The 22,953-nt window shown below is 47.4% G+C and overlaps 1 protein-coding gene across 4 annotated transcripts in view; it reads right to left on the minus strand.

Moving 5' to 3' along the window:
• Positions 1-590: 590 nt before the first annotated feature.
• LMO1 (LIM domain only 1) overlaps positions 591-22,953 on the minus strand; it is a 69,515-nt gene continuing 47,152 nt past the window's right edge. For 2 of the 4 annotated variants that reach the window (XM_043971224.1, XM_043971223.1), the window contains exons 2-5: positions 18,093-18,308; positions 14,713-14,926; positions 9,496-9,621; positions 594-1,952 (exon numbers count right to left, since the gene is read on the minus strand). In XM_043971224.1, coding sequence (XP_043827159.1) covers positions 1,847-1,952; positions 9,496-9,621; positions 14,713-14,926; positions 18,093-18,114 — 468 coding nt within the window. In that variant the 5' untranslated portion in view covers positions 18,115-18,308 and the 3' untranslated portion in view covers positions 594-1,846. Of the gene's footprint in view, positions 1,953-9,495; positions 9,622-14,712; positions 14,927-18,092; positions 18,309-22,953 lie in introns of all 4 variants that reach the window. The other 2 variants (XM_043971222.1, XM_043971221.1) reach the window with 1 other exon arrangement.

The following is a 22,953-nucleotide window of genomic DNA, read 5'->3' on the forward strand; positions in this document are numbered from 1 at the left end:
GAGGACCATGACATCGGGAGGTCATGGCATGACTTGCAGTGAATTGGATGTAAGTGAAGGAGGGCCGTGCAAAGTCACCAGCCTCACTCTCTGCTCCAGAGTTATCTGTGTCCAGTGGCAAGATATGCATCAGGATGACTGAAGATGACTGGATGTTTGAGGCAATCAGGATTAAGTGACTTGCCCAGGGGCACACAGCTAGTAAGTGTCAAGTTTCTGAGGCTGGATTTGAACTCAGGGTCTTTTTTTTTTTGGTAGGGCAATGAGAGTTAAGTGACTTGCCCAGGGGCACACAGCTAGTAAGTGTCAAGTGTCTGAGGCTGGATTTGAATTTAGGTCCTCCTGAATCCAAGGCCAGTGCTTTATCCACTGTGCCACCTAGCTGCCCCCCTCAGGTTCTTCTAACTCCAGAGCCAGTGCTCTATCCATTGTGCCTGCCATCTAGCTGCCTTGTCTCACTCTATAATCTTAGAGTAAAAAAGCGGGGGGGGGGGGGGGGGGGGGGCTATTACAAAAGGTAGTGAGTTCTTCATCACGGCAGGTATCCTCATGGAGGCTAGATGAGCACCTCTTAGGAATGTCTTAATGGGCACTCATGATTCAGAAAGAGACTGTGGTCATTGCTCTCTGAGGTCCCTCCCCATTCTGAGAGTCTAAATAAGGAAGATTTAGGCTTTTAAACATTGCCACTGCTGCTTCTACTAACTCACATTAATCTTTACCAATTGTCTTACAGTGCTGGTATGTATCTAGGTCTATCTTGGTATTTATTTATGTGTCCATTTTTATGGGTTTTTTTAGGAGATGGGGAGAGGAGAAGAAGAACCCAACCCCATTCCCAATTTTGCTGCTACCTTCCTCCCACTTTTTGTCATGGGGACCCATCCCTTAAACTCAACCCTAGTGCCACCTCTTGTGGGAAGCCCACCCTGCTTGCTTTCAAATGATTGTGCCCTTTTCCTTAATGGGCTAATACTGTCTACCATAGATTTATCAGTGGATGTATGGATTAGGAAGACCTGAGTTCAAATCCTACCTCAGACATTTCCTAGTTTTGTAACCCTGGTCACTTCATCTCTGTCTGCCTCAGTTATATCATCTATAAAATGGGGGCAATAATAGCATCTACCCCCCCAGGCTTGTCATGAGGATCAGATGAGTTAATCTTTGTAAAATGCTACACAGACGCTAGCTATTTCTAGTCACATCAGCTTTCTACACTTCAGTTTCCTCATCTGTAAAATGGGAGTAAGGGATCAGACCGGTGAACTATAAGGGTCTTTCTAGCTCTGACCCTCTAGAAGGCTGGAGCAGATGGGAAATATTACAGAAATGTAATGTGTAGGTGTGAGTTATTCTTATCATCCTCATCGGGTATTTAGCAGAGTACTCTTGGTTGGAGCTGGTCTTCCTCTCCACCCCCCAAATAAACCACATGAAGGCTCCCCAGGAAACATTCATACTTTTTTAATTCACACCAGTAATAAAATTGCATTACATTTCTCATAAAATAAATGTTCCAGTTTATATACAGAAGACAGGCAGTACAGGCCCTGCCTAGCCCCCAGAGACTCACACACAGACTAGGTAGGCAAGGTGGAGAGAGGTGAGGCAGTGCTCAGGAGCACGTGCACATCCGCACATCTACACCTGTAACTGCTTGGTGCCGGCCGGGGACGGCATGGGACCATGGAGGGGGGAGTCCCACTGTGGATGGAGAATTTTTAAAAGATGGCGGGCAGGCTGAGCCGGGCCAATGACCGGCCCCCTTGCTGCAGTTGGATCGGGCTGGTGAGCTGCCCAGTGGGGAGAAGCCCAGGGCCCCCAGACCGGTGAAGGGGTGGGGTTACTGAACCTGTGATTCAAAGCTTCCATTCAGCTGTCCCTCCTCATAGTCCATCTGACACAAGATCATGTTGTTTTTCAGGAAAAATTTGTCTCCCACACAAAATCTGGAAGAGCCAAAAGAAAGAGAGACGGGGAAAGAGGGAAAAAAACAAACCAGAGAGAACGTGAGATGAAGAAAGAAATCTGGGATTGACTGAATACTGTGCTGGGAGGAAGTTGCTCTGGGTCCTAGTCCTAGCCCTGCCCCGACTCCTTGTGTGACCTTGGGTGTCACTTTCCCTTTTTCTTCTTATTTTTTTGGTTGGGCAATGAGGGGTAAGTGACTTTCCCAGAGTCACACAGCTAGTAAGTGTCAAGTGTCTGAGGCCAGATTTGAACTCAGGTCCTCCTGACTCCAGGGCTGGTGCTCTATCTACTGCACCACCTAGCTGCCCCTACTTTCCCTTTTTGGACCTTAGTTTACCCATTTGCAAAATGGGGGTATGTGTTTAGGCTAGGCCAGTTGTTTCAATAGCCAGGGCACCTTGTATATTACATTTCCAATCAGATTTACACATAATGTTTCAGAACCCTGTGACTGACATCTGCCCAAATGGTGTGAGCCCAGGAAGTGAAGGTCTGAAATATGGGAGTGGCAGGGCTGGGAGAATACCAGAACACCCTTGAATGCTCTTCATGGTTCACAAGACCCAAAGCCCAGGGCTGGATGGTTTATACCCTCCGTCTCACAAAATGACTGAATCTTAGAGTTAGGAAAGGCTCTCAGAGGCCAACAACATCCTTGAAAAGTGGTTATCTAAGCTTTGCTTGGAGCTCTCTAGTCCTGGGGAATTTATGATCTTCTGAGTCAGTACCCTTCCCTTTTGGATAGCTCTGATGTCAGGGTGTTTTTCCTTATGTCAGGCTTAAATTTGTCTGTTCAACTTCACCCATTGCTCTTCATTCATCCCTCTGAGGCCATGATGAATAAAGCTAATCCCCCTTCTACAAACACTTGAAGATATATCATGAATTTCCCCCTTCCTCTCCTTGCCAATCTTCTCTTTGTCAAGATAAACATGCTCAGTTCCTTCAACCAGTCTTTATAAGGAATGACCTCTAATCCCCTTTTTCATAACTATCACCTTCCTCTGAAGGCTCTCTAGTTTCTCATTGTTCTTCCCAAATTTTGGGTGCCCAGAACTGAACACCATATGATCTAATACAGGTGAGGATGACTATCACTATTTCTGGTCATGATACATATCATGATACTGACTCAAATTGAGTTTGTAGTCCACTGGGCACCCCAGATCTTTTTCACAGGAAGTGCTGTAGAATCACACCTCCACCATCTTGGACTTGTGAAATGTTTGAGCCCAAGTGTAATAGATTACATTTATCTCTGTTCAATTCCATATTATTAAATTTTGTCCAAAGTTCTAGCCTTTTGAAATAATTTAATATCCTGGCTATCGTCCTTGGGTTATTCTACTCAAGACCTGCTTCCAAGATTGACATCGAGCAATCAAATGACCACTCACTAGGGCTAACCATTGTCTAGTCTCCATGCCTCTGGTTTGCCCTCAAGACTAATGTGAGAAACGGTCATGTGTTTTTCTAAAGTCTAGATAAACAGTATCTAGGGCGTTCCCTTGATCTTCTAGAAAGGCAAAAGAGGAATGAATGGCCTGTTGATGAAGCCGTATAGTTTCTTCATGATCACTGTTTCCTTTTCCAGATAGCCACAAAGCATCCCTTTAATATCTCTCAGATTTTTACTAGGAATCTAGTTAAGCTCCCACCAGCCTATTCTTGGCAGACTCCTGTCCATTCTTTTACAAAGATCGGGGTCTGTGCTCTCTTCCAGTCCCATAGGACCTCTCCCATCCTCCATAATCTTTAAAGGACTATGGACTCAACATTCACACCTGCCAGTTCTCTTGGTGCTATGGAAGATACGTTCACCTAGACCTGGTGGCCTGAACTATTAAAGGCAGCCAGATGTTCTTTTATTAAGAGTTTATTTCCAAGCCAAGGATTGAGGTTTATATCCAGAATTTCATCCCTCTTTGCTCTAATTGCCCCCAGAGCCTTGAGTTCAAATCTGGCTCTGCAACTAATTCATTCTGTGACTTTGGTTAATTCACTTCCTCTCTCTAGGTGTCATTTTTCTCCTGTCCAATAGAAGGAAATATCCCTTGCCCTGTGTGGCTTTCAGGGCTGTTGTGAAGATCAAATCAGAAAGACTGGAAAAAAAGCACAATTTAGGTAAAAGTGGTTAACACGAATATTGATTGTGTTGTCTCCCCTGAACCAGACATTAGCCAACGATTGATGTCATTGTCTTCCAAGCCCAGGAATGCCCCCTTCTGGAGAGACTCTCCTTCTCTGGCACAGACTCTCAGAAAGGGACTCCAGAGATCATCCAGTGAGAGCTACCTAGATAGACAGTGTTCCCTTCTCCAGGCACCTCAGTAAGTGGCTATCCGGCATCTGCTGAGAGACCTCCAGTGGTAGGGAGCCAGCTGTCTTCTGGGGCAGCCCATTTCTTTGGGGGCAGTTCTCATGGGGGAGGATGTCCTTCCATGTCATGAGCAAAATCTATATCCCTGTAACTTCCACTCATTGCATCCAGTTGTGCTCCTTCAGAGACCAGAACTTTCTTGCCTCCTGTGTCCCGGATATAGCTATCATCTGCCCTTCTCCCCCCAAGTCTTTTCTTCTTCTTCAGGTTGCACATTCTTCAGTCTTTCAACCAGTTCTTTCTCATCATGGTCTTCGATGATCTCTTCATTTTGGCCACCTTCTTCTGGGCTTACTTTAGCTTGTCAGTGTGGAAAGAGAGACAGCCACAAGAAAGCCAACAGACATTCTCTGACTGTAGACCCCAGGATGATGAAAAGAAATAGCAATAAGTCACTCCTATAGTGCTTTAAGGTTCACAAAGCTCTAGCTTCACGACAGCTCCATGAGGAGGGTAGTTCAAGTATTATGTCCATTTCACAGATGAGCAAAGAGAGGCTGAGAGTGATATTAGGACTCACCCGTGGCTTCTTGGCTAGTTCTGTAAGTGCATGCCCCTGGTTTGGGCTGCCATCTTTGCCCCTCCTGGAAGTGCTCACTACAGACTTGGAGTTCTTTGGGCATTAGCCTTAGGAACAAAACTTAACCCTTTCACCCACTAGTCTGAATTTCTCAGGAGACCCTTAGGGATATCGTCTGGCTCTGAGGCTAATTGTCTGAAAGGTCACAAATGCTTTTTTCCTCTTGGGTTGGGAACAAACCCCTCTAGTGGCAAGGAAAAGACCATTTCTTCCCAGAGACACCTGTCCAGACTCAGGTGCTGGCTAAGGTCTTTTCCTCCCAGCTCCCTCCAAAAGTCTTGGTTTCTCTTTTCCATATGGTCTAATAAGTCCAAACAGGGAAATTCTCCCTAGGGATCCAGGTCTTACATTTCCATTAGAATAAACCTTGGGTACTCACAAGCATCAGAAAGAGAGAGAAAGAGAGAGAGAGAGAGAGAGAGAGAGAGAGAGAGAGAGAGAGAGAGAGAGAGAGAGAGAGAGAGGAAAGAGTAGTGACTAGGCTAGGAAGCAGAAGAGGAATTTTACATTCTATGTTCTAAGGTTCCTCCATAGTCTGTACCCCACTGTTCCCTTCCAGCTGTAAAATTCTATGTTTTACAGTCATTCTCACCTGTGATGTTATAGGGTTCTAGACTCTCTTCTAACTCACCCTTCCTATCTCTTAAGGTTTCTCCCAGCTCTGATGTTCTAAGTTCCAGGATCTCTCTTGTGGGGACACCTCTGTAGCTGCATGGCCTTGGTTCCTCAGCCCTCCCTTTGTCCTGCTCAGGATCACCTCTCTCGTCCCCCCCCCCCCATCCCTATCCCCAGCCTCCGTAGGGGTGGAGAATGACTCTCACCTGCTTCTGTACACTAGGGGCCTTCACAGAGTGGGATTTGATTTTGAGCAAGCTGCCTCTGCCTAGCTCTACTGCCTTCCTCTTCCTCCTTCCCCTATTCCTGTCCCTTTCCCTTCCTCACCACACATTTCCACACAAGTGATTTCTGTAACTTGGGAACTTAAGGTAGAGGAAAGGGATTGGAGGAGGAGGGCAGGACCCCTTGGCTTCCAGGCATGTTTGCATAGGTGTGCCTGGTGCTGGGTAAGTGCTTAAGAAATGTTGATTGGCTGATGGAAGTATGGGAGTGAGAAGAGACCTGGGAGCCCCCTGAGCTGGCCTGCTCGGCTTGGTGGTGGACACTTCCTACCCAGTTGTTCCAGAAGAAAGGCCAAGTATCTGGGGTGAGAGAGCACAGGCCTGGCCCCGGTCCTCTCCATGTCCCTTCTCCAGGTGGTCTGGTGAGTGGAAGGCTGGTCATAGCATGGTGAGTAGGGACTGGAACCCAGCTGCCCAGGAAGCCAGCTCATCCATAGAAATGAAGACACTTGTGGTCCGGTATGACAGCTTTACGCTTCTGTTTATCCTCTCTGTTCCAGTTCAGAGCTGGGAGAGATCTGAGAACATGGAGAATAGGCAGCTATGCCTGGATCACAGAAACTAGATGGCCGGATTCCCCTCATTTTACATATGGGGAAACTGAGGCCTTGGGAGGTTGAGCGACTTGAACCAAGCCCTACAGAAAGTAAGCATCCAAGCCAGGATTTGAGCCCAGGTCCTCTGACTAGAATGAGCAATCTTTCTTCCACATATTGCAGGTGGCCAGTAAGTAGAAGAGTTACTATACTAGTGCCCAGTTCTCCTCACTCTAAGTTTATGGATCTTCCTATTTCTATGGGCATCTCTCTCCATCCCTCTGCCCCAAGGTTCCACCCTATAAAGCCACACAGGATGAATTTACTCCCTCTTCTAGGTGGTACTGAAGGCTCTGATGACGTCCCCAAGTCATTTCGAGATGTGCCCCCTCCGTCCTCCAGCCCCTATCCCAGACCCCCTCTGTCTGGCCCCCAGGGATCGATACAGAGCCTGGCCCAATCTCCCTGGGACATCTTCCTGGAAGAACATACTGGCTGTCCTGGGATTGACATTCTGGGCCTCCTCTCATTCTTACTGGGAACAATCCAGGCCTGCTCCCTGGCTGGCCGCTAGATGGCGCGACAGCCTCATCCGAGCGATCAGGGCCAGCAGGGCAATGAGCTGGCCAGGGACCCACCTTCCCTAAGGCTGTTTACACTCGAGAGGACCCCCCACTCCTCACTTTGTGAAAACAGCCAGTGGTTCTTCTGTCTCTCTGGATGCTGGGGGGGTGTCTCCATCTTCTCCCTCACTCTCCCACCCCCACCCCCAAAGCTCAGACCTGGGAAGTAGGAGGTCTGAGGTCCAGGGCCCCCTCTGTCCTTGACTTGCTGTGTGACCCCAGGAAAGTCCTTTTCCCTCTCTGGACTTCAATCTGCTCATCTGTTAAGAAATAAGGGTGAGAATGGGCATGGGGAAGGAAAGGCTTTGGATCACATGATCTCTAAGCACCCTCTCGACTATAACAAATATTGAACTGCCCAAGACAGAGTGGGAGAGAAAAGGCTGGGAAGGGGTTAAATTACAATCACTGGAAGTCCCTCAAACCATGGATTTGGAGTGAGAGGACCTGAATTCAAATCCCAAATCTGCCACTTATTACCTGAGTGACCTTTGGTAAACCTCTCTGGGACTCAATTTCCTCTTCTGTAGAATGACAGAGATGGACTTCCAGAGTCCTTTTCATCTCTGAATTGATGATCCTCATATTCCTCTAATGGATCCTGCCCCTCCCTCTGATCTACAGTGAAACCGAGGCAGGAAAGAGGCTCCTCATCTACAGCATACACCCTCCAGTCTAGAATTCCCTGTCCCGCTCCTTGTGCCCAGATCCTCCTCATCCTTCAAGCTTTAGTTCAGATGGCCCCTCTGCTAGGAAGCCTGCCTGGATTCCCCTTATGCCCTCTTCCCTGCTCTGAGACAGCTTTCCTTCCAGTTTGATCCTCATAAATCCTAGCCCTGGGAGGCTATTCTCATTTTACAGATGGGGAAACCAAAGGGTTAAGAAGAAAGTGGGGAAGGGCAGCTAGGTGACAGTGTTTATCCACTGGCCCTGGATTCAGGAGGACCTGAGTTCAAATCTGGCCTCAGACACTTGACACTTACTAGTGGTGTGATCCTGGGCAAGTCACTAAACCCTCATTGCCCCATAAAAAAAAAAAAGAAGAAGAAAGTAGGAAGAGTTGGCTGTCTGCTAGCCTCACTGCTCTTGCTCCAGTTTGGGCACTTTATTTTTCCATCTCTGTCTCTCCCTCACTCTCTTCTCACTCCTGTTATCAGAAATATAGAAAAGCTGCATTCATAGAAGCATTCTCAAGAGCAGAGGAGGTGTCTGTCCCTCTGCTTAGACCCCCCTGGTATCTTGAGTCCAGTTCTTGGTGCCATATTGGAGAAAGGAAAATGGACAGACAAGGATGTTAGACCAGAATAATGAAGCCAATGAAAACTATGCCATGAAAGAGAAGGCTTGGGGTGGGATGTGGAGGAAAGAGCTATCTTCACATTTATGAAGGGCTGCCCTTTAAAAGAGAGACAGATGGAAAGCTTCCCAAAGCAAATTTAGGCTTGACAAAAGGAAAATCTAATGGAGTTAGTCCAATGTGGGATGTGGTGTCTCAGAAGGTAGTGAGCTCCCTGTCACTGGAAGTCTTCAAGCAGAGGCTTGACAAAGATGTCGCTGTGGGGATTCCTGTTTGGGTAGGAGCTGGACCACATGACTTCTGAGGTCTCTTTCAAGCCTGAGGTTCTGGGATTCCATGTCTGTGACACTTCTTTGTATCAGAGAGCTCTCCTTTCCTGCAGTCTCCTGGTTATGGCACGTTGACACTCCACCTACTGAAAACCTGGGCTCCACCTCAGGCTCCCCCTGGACCTGACAAGGGAGCCCTTTGCCTCATCTTGCTGGGAGTCACATCACTTGCACATCACTTCCCAGTCTCCTCACCATGGACCTTTGGCGGGGATCCTCCCTCTCACTATTTTTCAACACCCCATTTTTGTGTCATCTGTCAATCAGAATGGAAGACACTTGAGGACAGGGCCTTTTTGCTTTCCTTTTTGCCTGTCTTTGAATCTCCACTGCTTGGCACAGTGCCTGGCACAGAGCTGGTGATTAATAAATGCTTTTTCCAGGTCTGTCTGCTCATCTCCACTGCTTGGCACACAACAGGTGCTTAATAAATGCTTTCTCCAGGTCTGTCTGCTTATCTCTACTGCTTGGCACACAGCTGGTGCTTAATAAATGCTTTCCCCAGGTCTATCTGCCTATTTCCACTGCTTGGCACACAGCTGGTGCTTAATAAATGCTTTCTCTATGTCTGTCTGCCTATCTCCAGATCTTAGCACAGTGCTTGGCCCATGTTACTACCAGTCTAATTTACATTCCCAGTGATAGGTTGACTGATTGATGTAGTGGAAGGAGCCCAGTTGGAGTCAGGATTCTAAATCTGGCCCAGTTACCTGTGGTAACTCAGGCAAGCAAATTTGCTTCTCTGAAGCTTCATATTCCCTTCCTATAAAGTGGTGGGGTTGGCAGGTGCCATGATTCTAAGGCACACTGGTGCACACATGGCTCGCCTGGGGTGGGCTCCCCACCCAGGGCATGGGGACGTGGGGCCCAGCCTCACCTCTGGTTGCAGAGCTGACAGGCGAAGCAGTCCAAATGGTAGACATTGTCCCGGGCCCGCATCACCATCTCAAAGGCCGGGATCAGCTTGCTGCAGGCAGCACAATTCCCCGTGGTGCCAAAGAGCCTGCCAAGAAAGCACATTCATTAGGAGCCATTTTAATTAAATGGAGGAAGGGCTAATTAAGTATAATTAGCAGTATCAACTCCAGCACTTCACCAGGCTGAGGCAGCCCAGCCTACATCTTGCTGACCGCTGCAGGGTGGTGGGATGGGGAGGTCCCAGGAGAGCCCGAGGATGGACAGGCGCCATCTTCTTTGCGGCATCCTCCCAATGCTCCTGCCAGCCTGAAAGAGCCACCCCCACCAGGCCTGCAAAGGTCCTGGCTAAGCAGAAGATACCAGAGCTGGGAGGACCCCTAAAGATCTCGGACCCCTTTGGCAGCCCGGGCGAAGTCATGGACCCTTTTCAGAACAATATTTCTAAACACACAAAATAAAATGGGATTACAATGGAAACCAATTTTATTGCAATACGGTTACAAAAAATGAGATAAAACCCCAGGTCTAGAAATTCTAGACCAATTCTCCCATTCCATTTTACCTGGGAAACTGAGGCCTACAAAAGAGAAATGATTTGTCGTAGGGTATATATTAAATAGGGACAAGAGCCTAGGTCTTCAGGTTTCTAGTATAGTTTGGCCTCTGCCATGCTGATTCCCTCCTTTGGGCCATCTGGGTCTGGGCAGGGTCTCTGAGTTGGCCTGGGGCTGTGAGGGGGGAGATGTCACCCACCCAAGGCTGTCCTGGGGAAGCATGTGCTTGGACCACGGGCCCAAGGTTGTCAGTGGGTCAGCTTGGGGAGTGGAGGGGAGAGGCTCTCTTCTCCACCCCTTCTCACTCCCTTATTCCCCCACTTGGTGATATCAGTCTTTTCAGTCCAGTGGGGACCCAAGCTCCAAGGAAGATCCAGCTAAAAACAGGACAGAAAGCATGGTATAATGAGAAGGCTAGACTTGGAGTCGGGTTCAAATCCTGTCTCTGCCTCTGGCTAGCATGTCACTTTCCCTATCTCTAAAATGGGGATAGCGACACTGATACTGCCAAACCTCATGGAGTTGTCCGTGTGTATGTGTGTGCGTGTGTGCATAAAGTGATTTAGAAACATAGGGGGCATCATGTTATTGTGTAGTTCTTTGTGACTGTCTGTGACCCCAGTGGGGATTTTCTTGGCAAAGATAGTGGACTGCTTTGCCATTCATTTCCTTCTCCAGATCATTTTACAAATGAAACAGAGACAGACAGGATTAAGTGATTTGCTCAGTGTCACACAGTTAGTTTCTGAGGCTAGATTTGAACTCAGGTCTTCCCGAGTCCAGGCCTGGCTCTCCATCTACTGAGCCACCTAACTGCCTCAGATACGTAGGTACCACAAGTATTATTATCCCCATTAGACAGAAGAGGAAACTGAGGATCAGAGAGGTTAAGTGATTTGCCTATGGTCACATAGCTAGTAAGTCTTGGAAGAAATATTTGAGCCCAATTTGCTCCTGACTCTAGACCCAGTACTCTTTGAATCCTGCCTTTGTTATATTAGGACAGAATCAAATCACCTCCAGCTTAGGGGGCCTGTGAGGACTCTGGACTTACCCAGTGGCCCTGGGGAGCCAAATTGCCTCCCCTGTTAGAGATGGTCCACCTCTCTCCTTCCCTTCACTTTCCATGAGTGCTGGGCTGAGCTGAGGGTCCTGCTGGTCCACCAGTTTCCCAGAACTCCTTCTGAGCTCCTCCCCACCATTGCTTTTGGTGAAAGGGGCAGAGATTTATCTTGGCTCCCTTTCTCCAAATCTCAGCTGAGCCAGTGAAGCCTGCTTGTCAAGGCTGGGGATGGACTTACTGCGGCTGCTTAATCCCGGATTTGTCCCCTTCAATACCAGGCCCTTGCCTGTTTGGATCCATTATTCATCAGGGCCTGGTGCTGGGGCCTACACTCCAGATTAGCTAGGACAAAGGGCCCCAACAGCATCTGCGTGTCCAAACAGGCCCTTTCTTCGCTTTTCCAAATGCGGGGAGTCTTCAACTGAGAGCTGGGGAAGCTGAGACAGATGTTCACTTAACTAAACAGTCAGCTTAGGCAGCAGGGCAGGCGGCCCCACCTCCCCCGCTCCATTCAACCCGCTGGTCACCTGTCCCCTTGTCACGGTCTGAGGGAAAACTCTGTGGCAAACGATTGGGGTGTTTGCATAAGATTCCTAGCTTAGGCTTAAGGCCAGATCCACACAGGGGATCCCCAGAGACATCAAGCTCACCAGGCCTCTGGGTCCCCCTCAGTCTGACATCTTTGTGGAGGAGAGCTGACAGAGAGTCACAAGTGCCCTGGCCTGGGAGTCAAGGGTTCTGGGCTCATGTCCTAGCTCTGGGGGAACCTCCCTGTGTGACCTTGGGCCAGTGACCTTCTTTCCCTGAGTCTCAGTTTCCTCATCTGTAAAATGAAGGGTTTAGATTGGATCAGGAGTTCTTAATCTCTTTCATGTTATGGCAGATTGGTAAAGTTTATGGACCCCTTCTAGAATAAGGTTTTAAAATACATAGAATATGAATACAGATTGAAGTATAATTTTTTGTTAGTTCCTTTATCTGAAGTTTTGTTTGTGTCTGTTTTATTTCACAACCTGGCTAATGTGGAAATGTTTTGCATGACTGCTCATGTATAGTTTATATTTAATTGCTTGAGTTCTTGGGGGTGGGGTGGGGAGGGAGGGAGGAAGAGAATTTGGAACACAAAGTTTTAAAAAATTGATGTCGAAATGTGTTTTTACATGTAATTTGGAAAAATAAAAATTCTAAATAAACAAAAACAAAAACAAAATAAAAAATACATAGAATAAAACTTACCAAAGGAAACCAATTATATTGAAATGAAATTTATCAAAATATTAAAAAAAAACCAATTCCATGGGCCTCAGCTTAAGAACCCTGGGATTTGATGTCTTCCAACTCTGACATTCTGCATTCTGTGTTCTAAGGTCCTTTCAATTCTGACATTTTCTGAGGCCCCTCCCAGCTCTGATATGTTCATACCTCTCGGCTCTAAGAATCTATGTTGTTTTTTAAGGTACCTTTTGGATCATAAATTCTAAGGTCCCTCCCAACTCTGACATTCTATGTTCTAAGATCCTTTCCACCTTTGAGATACTATGTTCTAAGGTACTTTCCACCTCTGAAATTCTGTGTTCTAGGATCCCTCCCAGCTCTGACATTCTGTGTTCTAAGGTACTTCCCAGCTCTGACATTCTGTATTCTAAGGTACTTTCCAGCTCTGACATTCTGTGTTCTAATATCCCTTCCAACTCTAACATTCCAGGTTCTAAGGTCCTCCCCAGCTCTTACATTCTATGAAAAATAAATATTTGTGCTTAGCAAGTAGGGAGAAGCCTCAGCCTCCACAAGAGATGCCAGATTGTTCCAGCCCCTTCCACCCTTGGTGACCCTTTGGGGCCAGGCAGAGTGAGTCACTGGCTATTTTTTTCCGCTCACTTAAACCTTCCCCCATCCTTCTCCCCCTCGACATCCCCCTCCCCCAAAGGGACAGGAACTTAAAAGCCCAGAGTGCCCGTGTAAATCTTCTCTCCTTATGGAGCTCCTGGAGAGAAGCAGCTTGTAAATAAGGTGGCGGCAGCGGCCCCAAGATTGAAAATGGAGCACAATTAAACCCTTAGCCTGTGGTGGTAATTACGGTTAATGGTTCTTCCCCTGAATTTCACCATCCCCATTGTCGGCAGCCAATCTAAATGCAGGAGCTGAGCCAAGGACAATTTTCCTTGGTTTATAGACACACTAAAATTCAGCTGGTCTGGCTCCACCGGGCTGGTGATGTCAGGAGTGGCCCAAATTAAAGCTGAGGAGGGAGAGCAGCCTTGAATGTGGCTTCAGTTCCAAGGGCTGAGGTTAGGCATGGGGCAGCGGGGGATGCTGGGAAGGGGAGAAGCAATCAGCCCACTTAGTCAAGAAGGGCCTCTACTCAGCCTTGGTCTGGGTCTGGGGGTATGAGAGACCAGGACCTGGGGAGGAAGATGGCTGACTGGTTGGACAACAAGGAAACTCCCCAAAGATTTCCATTAGACGAGAATGATGGGTTGATTACAAGATACAATGTAATGCAAGAGTATAAGATACAATGTAATAATATAGGGTAAATGTAAAGTCCTACACTGTGGTACAAGAAATCATCTGTGCAAGAAGAGAAGAGGCATGGTTAGGCAAAAGTTGGTGTGACACGGACACAGCTGTTTTAGTGGAAGGCAAGCTAAATAGGACCTGTAGGGCAGCTGGAAAAGTAGGAATGATTTTAGGCTCTCTAAGCCATATTGGTCACAAGGGCAGCTAGGTAGCACAGTAGATAGAGTGCCCAGCCTGGAGTCAGGAAGACTCATTTTCCTGAATTCAAATTCAGCCTCAGACACTTACTAGCTCTGTGATCCTGGGCAAGTCACTTGATCTCTACCTCAGTTTTCTTATCCGTAATATGAGGATAGTAATAGCACAAACCTACAGATCAGATTGGATAATTGTCAAGCCCTTAGCACGGTGCCTGGCACATAGTAAGTGCTATATAAATGTTAGCTGTTATTATTATTATTGGTCATGGTGTTGTAGTGGGGGGTGCCGATCATTCATTCATATTTGTCTCCCCATACAGGACGCTCCTTTTCCCAGCTCCACGGCTTTCCGATGGTTGTCTCTCATGCCTAGAATGCTCTCCCTCTTCACGTCTGTCTCCTGGCTTTAAGACTCACCTCAAATTTCACCTTCTTCAAGAGGCCTTTCCAGATCCTGCCCCACCCCCATCCCTTGCCTCCCCTCCTCACCGCTATTGTGGGACCTCTGGAACTACCCCCAATTTATAGTTGTTTGCCTGCTGTCTCCTCCATTAGAAAGTGAGCTTGAGAGTAAGGATTGTTTTTTGCCTCTTTTTGTATTTCTGGGGCTTAACACAATGTCTGGCACATAGCCGATGCTTAATAAATCTCACTGACTCTATAACTGACAAGAGTCTCTGGATAACTAGCTACACCTATACCGAGTGGGTGGGTGAGTTCTGTGCCTCCCTCTCTGGCAGCTGGCCTTGCCTCTATGGCTAGCAGGGACAGTCAGAGAGAAAGCAGGCACCCTCCCCTCCCCTCCTCAGGTGACCCTCCTGCCCTGCTTCCCTCCCTACCTCAGGTAGTCCCGGCGACAAAGAATGAGGTTGGCCTTGGTGTAGAGCGTGGAGCCCACCTCTCCCAGCCTGCAATCACAGCAGGCGCACTTCAGACAATCCTCATGCCAGTATTTGTCTAGGGCCTTCAGGAGATATCGGTCCTTGATCTTCCGATTACAGCCAGCACAGCCTTTCTGTTTTCCCTTGGGGTGGACAGACAGCATGGGCACACCTGTGGACAGAGGGAGGCATAGACCCATGTGCATATAGGATGCTGATCGTGGCGGCCCGGGGCGTCCTGCTCATTCGCACTCACCACCTCCCATTCCCCGGCCCCCAAACGGGGAATGGAGTCTGGCCAGGTGCTCTTCTCCCATCTCCTGGCCTAGATCAAAATGTCTGTTTTGGTTAAGGTTCCTCCGGAAAGTCCCACATAGGTCCCAGTGGGGTATGTCTGTGGGAGGGTCATGGAATGCGTGACTCTCAGAGCAGGACAGGAAGGGACATTTCTGGTCTGACTTCCCTTGTGTGTACAGGGGTCCCTTCTGTGAACCATGGGACATCCTGTCTCCTTTTTTATGGAGAGGAGGAGCATTGTCCTCATTTTAGAGTAAGGACACCGAGGCCCAGAAAGGTTCAGTGATTGTCCAAGATTAAACAAGGAGTGAGTGAGCAGCAGAGAAGTCATAGTTTAGGTCTCTAACTTCCAAATCCTATGGTTTTCCCATGATGCTGCACTGCCCCTTGTGCACTTCTAATCAGCAGGAAGTTTCTTATAGTAGTTGAAATCTGTACCTCACACCCATTTCTTTTACTTTTGCCCTTTGGTGCTGTGAAGAACACGACTGATCTCTCTTCCATGGGACAACCTTTCAGATTCTTAAAAGACAATTATGATGCTGCTCTGCCCCTCTGCCCCTCTCCCCCAATTTCTGTTCTTAGGGCTAAGCTTCCCCATTTCCTTCAGCTGATCCTTGTACAACCTGATCTCCAGTTCTAGAAACAACAGTAAATAGACTTGAAGTCAAGAAGACCTTGGACAAGTCACTTAACCTTTTTCAGCCTTAATTTCTTCATCTGTAAAATGGGGATAATAATAGCACCTACCTCATTGATTTGTTGTGAGAATCAAATCAAAATGTCATATATATATACATGCATTATGTACACACTATATAACACATATCATATATACATTAAATATAATATGATATATTGCATATACATATTATATATAATATAATATATACATATATGGATAAAAAGAGAAAGTGTTTTGCAAATCTTAAAGCATCACATAAATGCTATTAACATCATCATCACCATTCTATCACTCTGGCTGCTCACCTCGGGATACACTGTAATTTGTTAATGTTTTTCCTAAAAAATGATGCCCAGAAGTGAGCACAATGACCTGAATGTGGTCTGATCAGGTGGGGGCAGGGAGAAGCAGTCCCATAATCCCCCTCATTCTGCATATTATCATAGCAGTACAACCTAAAATCCAGCAGGTGGGTTCCCCGCTCCCCTTTGGCTGCCACGTCATGCAGCCAGCTCAGCCCACTAACATCTCCAGACCTCGTTCACATGGCCCATCTATTGAGGTTCATTACAAGCCTAAGGTTCTGTTGTGTAAACTAGACTCCCCCAATCTGTTCTTGGGTAGTGGAGGTTTTGAAACTAAATGAATTTGCTGGTAGCTGCTGCGCCACTGAGGTGGGGAGTCACAGCCCAGAACTCACATTGGACTTGGTAAATGCGAAAGCCTTATGGCAGAGTCTTCAGGGGAAACTCGGACCAAGGGCTGACTTGACTTGGTTGGGGTGGTGGGGAACAAATCTACAGTACAGAGTCATTTCCCAAGCTAGGCTCAGCTGGACCCTGTACCATTGCTTGAATTTCTGGGTTACATCAAGGTTTGCAAACCACTTTCCTCATAATAAAGGTGAAAAATAGGCAGGTAGGTACTATTATCTTCAATGTGCAGATGAGAAAATTGAGGGTTTTGGTGGCAGAATGGATAGGAATCTGCTGGGTGTGGGGACAGGAAGATCCAGGTTCAAATCCAGTTTCAGACACTTGCAAGTTTCATGACCCTGGGCAAGTCACTTAACCTCCGTCTGCCTCAGTTTCCTTAACTATAATATGAAGATCATAATAGCACCTACCTCACAGGGTTGTTGGGGGGTCAACTGAGATAATATTTGTAAATTGCTTAGCATAGTCCCTGGCACATAGGAGGTGCTGTCTAAATGTTTATTTCCCTGCCCTTCCTGAAGTCACACTGTTTTGGGTGTCAGGTTCTCTGACTTTTGCCACATTCTGAATTTTAGTTATAGAATCCTAGATATGGAAGAGACCTCAGAGGGATCTAATCCAACCCTAACATGAATTACTACCATTACTAACTACAACCACCACCACCACCACTACGACTGTTACTATCACCTATTGTTTTGAAGTTTGCAAAGTGCTTATGTCATTAGATCCTCACAACAACCCTGTGAGGTAGGTATTGTATTATCATCCCCATTTTACAGATGGGGAAACTGAGGCAAACGAAGGTTTAAGTGACTTGCCCAGGGTCACTCAGCTAGTATCTGAGCCTAGATTTGACCTTGTCTTCCTCATTCCAAGTCTGGCACTCTCTTCCCTACTTCTCAATAAAGGGGTCCTCCAGCCTCTGCTAGAAGACTTTTCATGATGGGGAGCTCACTACCTTCTGAGGTAGTCCATTCTGCTATGGCACAGCTCGATGGCAGCCTTTTAATTTCTGGAAGATAGCAGTCAGGTCCACCCCAAGTCTCCTTTTCTTTAGATCAGACAGTCTCACTTCCCTCAAGTGAGGGACCTTACAGACCTGAGGAATTTTAGAGCTGGAAGGGACTTTGGGGAACATGTGGTCCAATGTGTATCACACTCCCCTCTACAACATTGTTAGGTCCAGCTGAACAGGAATTTATTTTTCTGGGAGGGCCCAGAACATTCTCTATCATATGGTTCTCCTGAGTGAGAGGTGATGGACTGGGGGTGCAGAATGGGATTCACATTTTTGGATGTGGACAAATCGGCTGTTTGTTCTGCGTGGCTATACTTATTTATTTCAAGGGTTTTGATTTTTCTTTTCCTTTTAAGTAGAAGGTATATGGAATTGAATGGATAATCATTTTTAGGTGCCTACTATGTGCTGGGCATTTAGCATTATAGAATGGATAATCATTTTAGGGGCCTACTATGTGCTGGGCACAGTACTAAGTGCTTTAGGAATATCCCGCTTGAAAGAAAAATGCATGCTTATTCATTAAAAAAAACAAACCAGAATGGTACAATAAAGCCAAAGTAAACAAAAGTGGTCATGTGCTGTTTCCAGGAAGATCTCCAGAGGAAGAGCCCACTACCTTCAGAGGCAGTCGATTCCATATTGAGGACAGCAGATTGTTAGGAAGCTTTTCTTTACATGGAGCCCCAGTTGGCCTTGATGCCACTTCCATTCATTCGTGCTGGTTCTGCCCTCTGGGGCCAAGCAGAACGAGCTTCCTCAGCCTCCCAGTTGCTGGCCTCTGGCTCTCAGTTGTCGTGGTCTCCGGTGCCCAGGTTAGGCCTTTACTTCCTCCCTGCAGGGGTGGGGAAGCAGTTGGCACTCTTGGACTCCATACTGTTTTTGCCATAATCACTCCCCTGAGTGGGAGGAAGGGGCTGGGACCACACGGAGGGCCCCGAGGCTTTGTTCTGCTAAGGCTATACCATTTATCCCCTCCCCTCATCCCTTATTATTTTGGATCTATCCTCTAGCTCATACTGTTGGGGCAGGGCAAGGGCCAAGCAGAGAAAGGGACACAAATAAATTCCTTAATGAGACTGGCTTCTTCACACACCCCCTCCCCGCAAACCCGTGGTCTGCAGTCCCTGGTTTGCCCCTCAGCATGCCCAGGGCTTTCCCTGAATCATGGAAACCTCCCCAAACCTCACCTCTGCCATTGATCAGATCTTGCCCTTTCATCCCACAGCCCTACAGCTATCTCTGCCTCCAGAAAGGTTGGAGGAACAGCAGTAGTAGGGAATGGTCAGAGGATCGAAATCAGAGAAAAGAAGGAGAAATCAAAGAGCTAGAGCTGGGATGGTCCTCAGAGGCCATCTAGAACCAGCCCCTTTATTTTGCAGATGAGGGACAACTAAGGCTCTGGGAAATATAGAGGCAGACACATATGGGTATGAGAAAGGAGGAAAGAGGGAAGTAGAGACAAAGGGGCAGAAATGGGAAAAGAACAGAGCCAGGAATATGTGCCCCTAGAGGAGAGAGCAGAGGCAGAGCAGGAACAATACAGATGTATAAACAGAGAGTTAAAGAGAGATAGAGACATGGCAAGAGAGGACCGAGACAGACAAGCTGAGAGAGGAGGAAAGGCTGATTACTCTACATCACTCTAGCCTACTTGCTTGTCCAAGCACATGCCACTTCATCTCTGGAGTCTGCACCTTTGCCTTGGCTGTCCCTCATGCCTGGAATGCCCTCCCTCCTGTCTTTTACCCCTTGACACTCGGCTCCCTTCTCAAGGCTCAGCTCATGTGCTGCTCCTTTTTCAAGAGGTCTGTCTTGATTCCTGCCTCCCCAGCTGGTAGTTTCCCCATTTTCCTGCTGCCATTGCCATGTATTTATTTCTTATACACTTAGTATTATTTAGCTGTGAACATGTTGTATTTCCCCCAGGAAAATGTAAGCTCCTTGAGGGAAGGAACTGCATTGCTATGACATTTATATTCTCAGAGTCTAGCACAGCCCAGTACAGAGGAGGTGCTTGATAAATGCTTGTGGTTTGATTTATAAGTAAAGAAAGACAGAGAGAGAGACAGAGAGACAGAGAGACAGAGAGGAGAGAGACTGCACATTTTGGGGAGGAGAAACTGTTAGAGAGAAAGAGAGGGTGGCAGTCACTCCTTGGCATCACCCCTAACATGAATGACTTCACTTGTTAGGTCCAGCTAAGCCAGGAATTGATCTTGCTGGGAGATTTAGGGTGAGGTGGAAGCCCAGAATCCCTCTTCTGACTGGAGTGATCTGTCCCCAAGTAAGGGGCCAGCTTGGAGCCTTCCCATTTGGGCAGAGGGGCTGGAAGCTGGGACACTCCAAGGATCAGACATGTCTGGCAGTGTCTCTGTGTGTGTGAGGATGGGAAGGGAGGATGCGCTGGGTGCTCGAGGCCCACCCGAAATCACCAGCCCCCGCTCCCCTGGCTCCTTAAGCTCAACAACATCCCAAATGAAGTTCATCGTCTTCTCCTATGAACATGCTCACTCTGCTCTACTATTGGACTCTTGGTAGCACCAGCATCCTCCCTGTCATGGAGACCTGGCACCTTGCAATCAACCTTCTGTTCTTGCACATGCTCTCTGGCCACTTGGTCCCCAAGTTCTTACCACTCTACTTCTGTATTGTCTCTCCCATCTAGCCTCTCTGCTCACTCCTATCCCCCAAGTCTGGTCAGGGTCCTTGTCTTTCACTTGCACAATTGCTTACTGACTGGTCTCCTCCTTTGAAGCCAGTCTCTCAACAATTAACTGAGATCTTCCTAAAGCACAGGGCCCACCGTGACAGTCCTTCTCCTCTCCCCTCCCCTTCCCTCCCCTCTCTTCTGCTTTCCCCTCCTTTCCTCCCTTGTCCTCTCCTCTCCTCTTCCCTCCTCCATTCCCCGTCCCCCCACCCCTAGGGCCCATCTGAAAGCAGGGATGCTCACTACCTAATTTCTTTAATGCAGCTCTAAAGGTTAATTGGTCTGAAAGAGTAATGCTGGCTAATGATATTTGCCTCCAGGCTCCCCCGACTCCTTCTGCTTTATACAAGCCAGCTGAGGGCACAGCGCTCAGCAGAGATGCCCAACCACTTGCTGGCCGCCCCTTCCCCAGCCACTCTGGCTCATGTGAGAGCTACATTGGAGGGGAGGGGAGCTGGTGCTGAAGATGGGTTGGTGCCTCTTGCATTTCACACCTTGTTATAAGGGGATCTGTTAAGTGTGGCAACTGCTCTCTCTCTCTCTCTCTCTCTCTCTCTCTCTCTCTCTCTCTCTCTCTTTCTCTCTCCTCATTACCCCAGCCAAAGGCCTGGAGACAGGCCCTAATGAGGGAAGAGTGTGCCAGCCTTGGGGGCGGCTGTGGCTGCTGCCGCCGACGCCACCGGGAGCTGAGAGGAGAAGATGGAAGAAGGGGAAGCCTCCCATCCTTCCCTATTGGACCAAGCAGGCCCAAATTTCCCATTTGCTATCTATGACAGCTAATTAGTTATTCTTCTAAAAAAAATCTTTGCTTTAAATAAAAGGACTAATTATACACAAAGGTCAGTCCCCAGCCTCATGTGAAGCCCGGGTAATTGGCTTATTTTCTCCACACTGTGGGCATTTCTACACTTGAAGGCAGCCACCTTTAACTCTTTATCAGCTCCTTGGTGCCATCCCCAAACTCACTGGGATGGCTTTCCCAGGGAATCTCCTGGACCTGCCCCTGCCCCATAGGGCTCTTGGGTGGGGGTAGTGCCTGCTGTACTCTGCCTGGCTTTATGCAACCTGGTACAGCAGAAAGAGGTTTAGAGTCTTGGGTTCAAAATCTGGCTTGACCACTTCTCTGGGCCTCAGTTTCCTTGTCAGTTAAATGGGGATGGTACTTGTATCTCAGAGGACTGATGTGAAGAGCAAATGCTGTAGGTTAGGAGACACAGTTTAGTGGGTATCAACAGACATTTTTTAAAAAAAAACAATAAAACATTTTAAATGTCCAGAAAAATGCAGAGCCACAGAGTAATTTTGTTACTACCTTGTTGAAAGCAACATAGACCTATTTCTTGAAAAATGTCCTACCAAACAAACAGTTCAGAGTTTCATACCATCCTCTTCTCTCTTTTTCTTTGTTCCTGGAAGTATTTGTATTTATTGATGATTAAGTTCACAATTAAAATTGATTTGAGAAAAGAAAGCATCAAGCTTGTGGGGTTGCACAAATGTGAGCTTTTCATCATCCCCATTTTACTAAGCGAGGGATGTGACTTGGCCAAGGTCACACAGGAGGCAACAGCCCAGTGGGATTCAAAACCAGGATATCAGACCCCAAGTGTAGCGCCCTTTCCCCAGTCACACCTTAGTTCTGATCAGGACTATTTGTTGATCAGTCGACTGATGAAACAGCCCAAATGATGGATAATCCCTGGCCTGGCAGTGTGTCCCTCCCCCCAGTCTTCCCTGAGTTCCTTATTTGCACCATGGCTAGGGTGGGGGGGGGAGCACATAGCTAAGATACTTTATATTACCAACAACTCATATTTCTATGGTGACATTTAAGGTTTCCAAAGCCCCTTGCTAGATGGTGTGAGTGTCCCCTTGCTATGGACAGGGAAACACAACCAGAAACCACCTGCTTTACCCAAGGTCACAAAACCAGCCAAAGTCAGACCCTGAACTTGGGTCTTCTGACTTCAATGTTCTTTCCACCACCCTCCACTGCCTCTTGTTCATTAAATGCTTCCTGTGGGGATATTTTGTTTCTCTAGCTAGACTGGGAGTTGGAGACAGTCCACTTCTCTATAGGGCAGACCAAGACCAAGAGCCTAGCATCGGATCCTCCCACATGTGGAGTGTGGGTGGGGTGAAAGGGGGAAAGCATTAGTTAAGTGCCTACTATGTGCCACACACTTTACAAATATTATCTCATTTGATCCTCACAACAACCTTGGTGGTAGGTGCTGTTATTATCATCCCCATTTAACAGTCAAGGAAACTGAGTCAGGCAAAGGTTAAGTGACTTGCCCAAGGTCACATAGCTAGTAAGTGTCTGAGGCTTGATTTGAACTGACTCCAGGCCTAGTATACCTTTGCCTCCACAACCTAGCTGAGGGTTCTATGGCAGCAGAAATTTCTTCCTCATTTTACAAGGTTCAGAGGAAAAGCATGCCAGATTTGGATCCAGTGAATTTGGTTTCAGTCTTGCCTCTGCTACTTATTACCTGTGTGACCTTGGGTGTGTCCAGTTTCCTCATCTGTCAAATGGAAGGCTTGGGCTTTATGTCTATTCCAGCAATAAACCTTTGAGTTTATGAATTACAGGATGAAGCAATAGAAAAAATGGTGGCAACTCGAAGTGACTTGATCAAGGTGGTACGTTTACTGAAGATCAGTGCTAGGATTTGAATTTAGGTCTTTTGACTCAAAATCCAGTGCCCTCTACAGTGTCCCCTCACCAAGGGGGCTCCTGCAAAGGTCTTGGAGACCAGCCTGAGGT

Source organism: Dromiciops gliroides, chromosome 6, assembly GCF_019393635.1.
Source record: "Dromiciops gliroides isolate mDroGli1 chromosome 6, mDroGli1.pri, whole genome shotgun sequence".
NCBI lineage: Eukaryota > Metazoa > Chordata > Mammalia > Microbiotheria > Microbiotheriidae > Dromiciops > Dromiciops gliroides.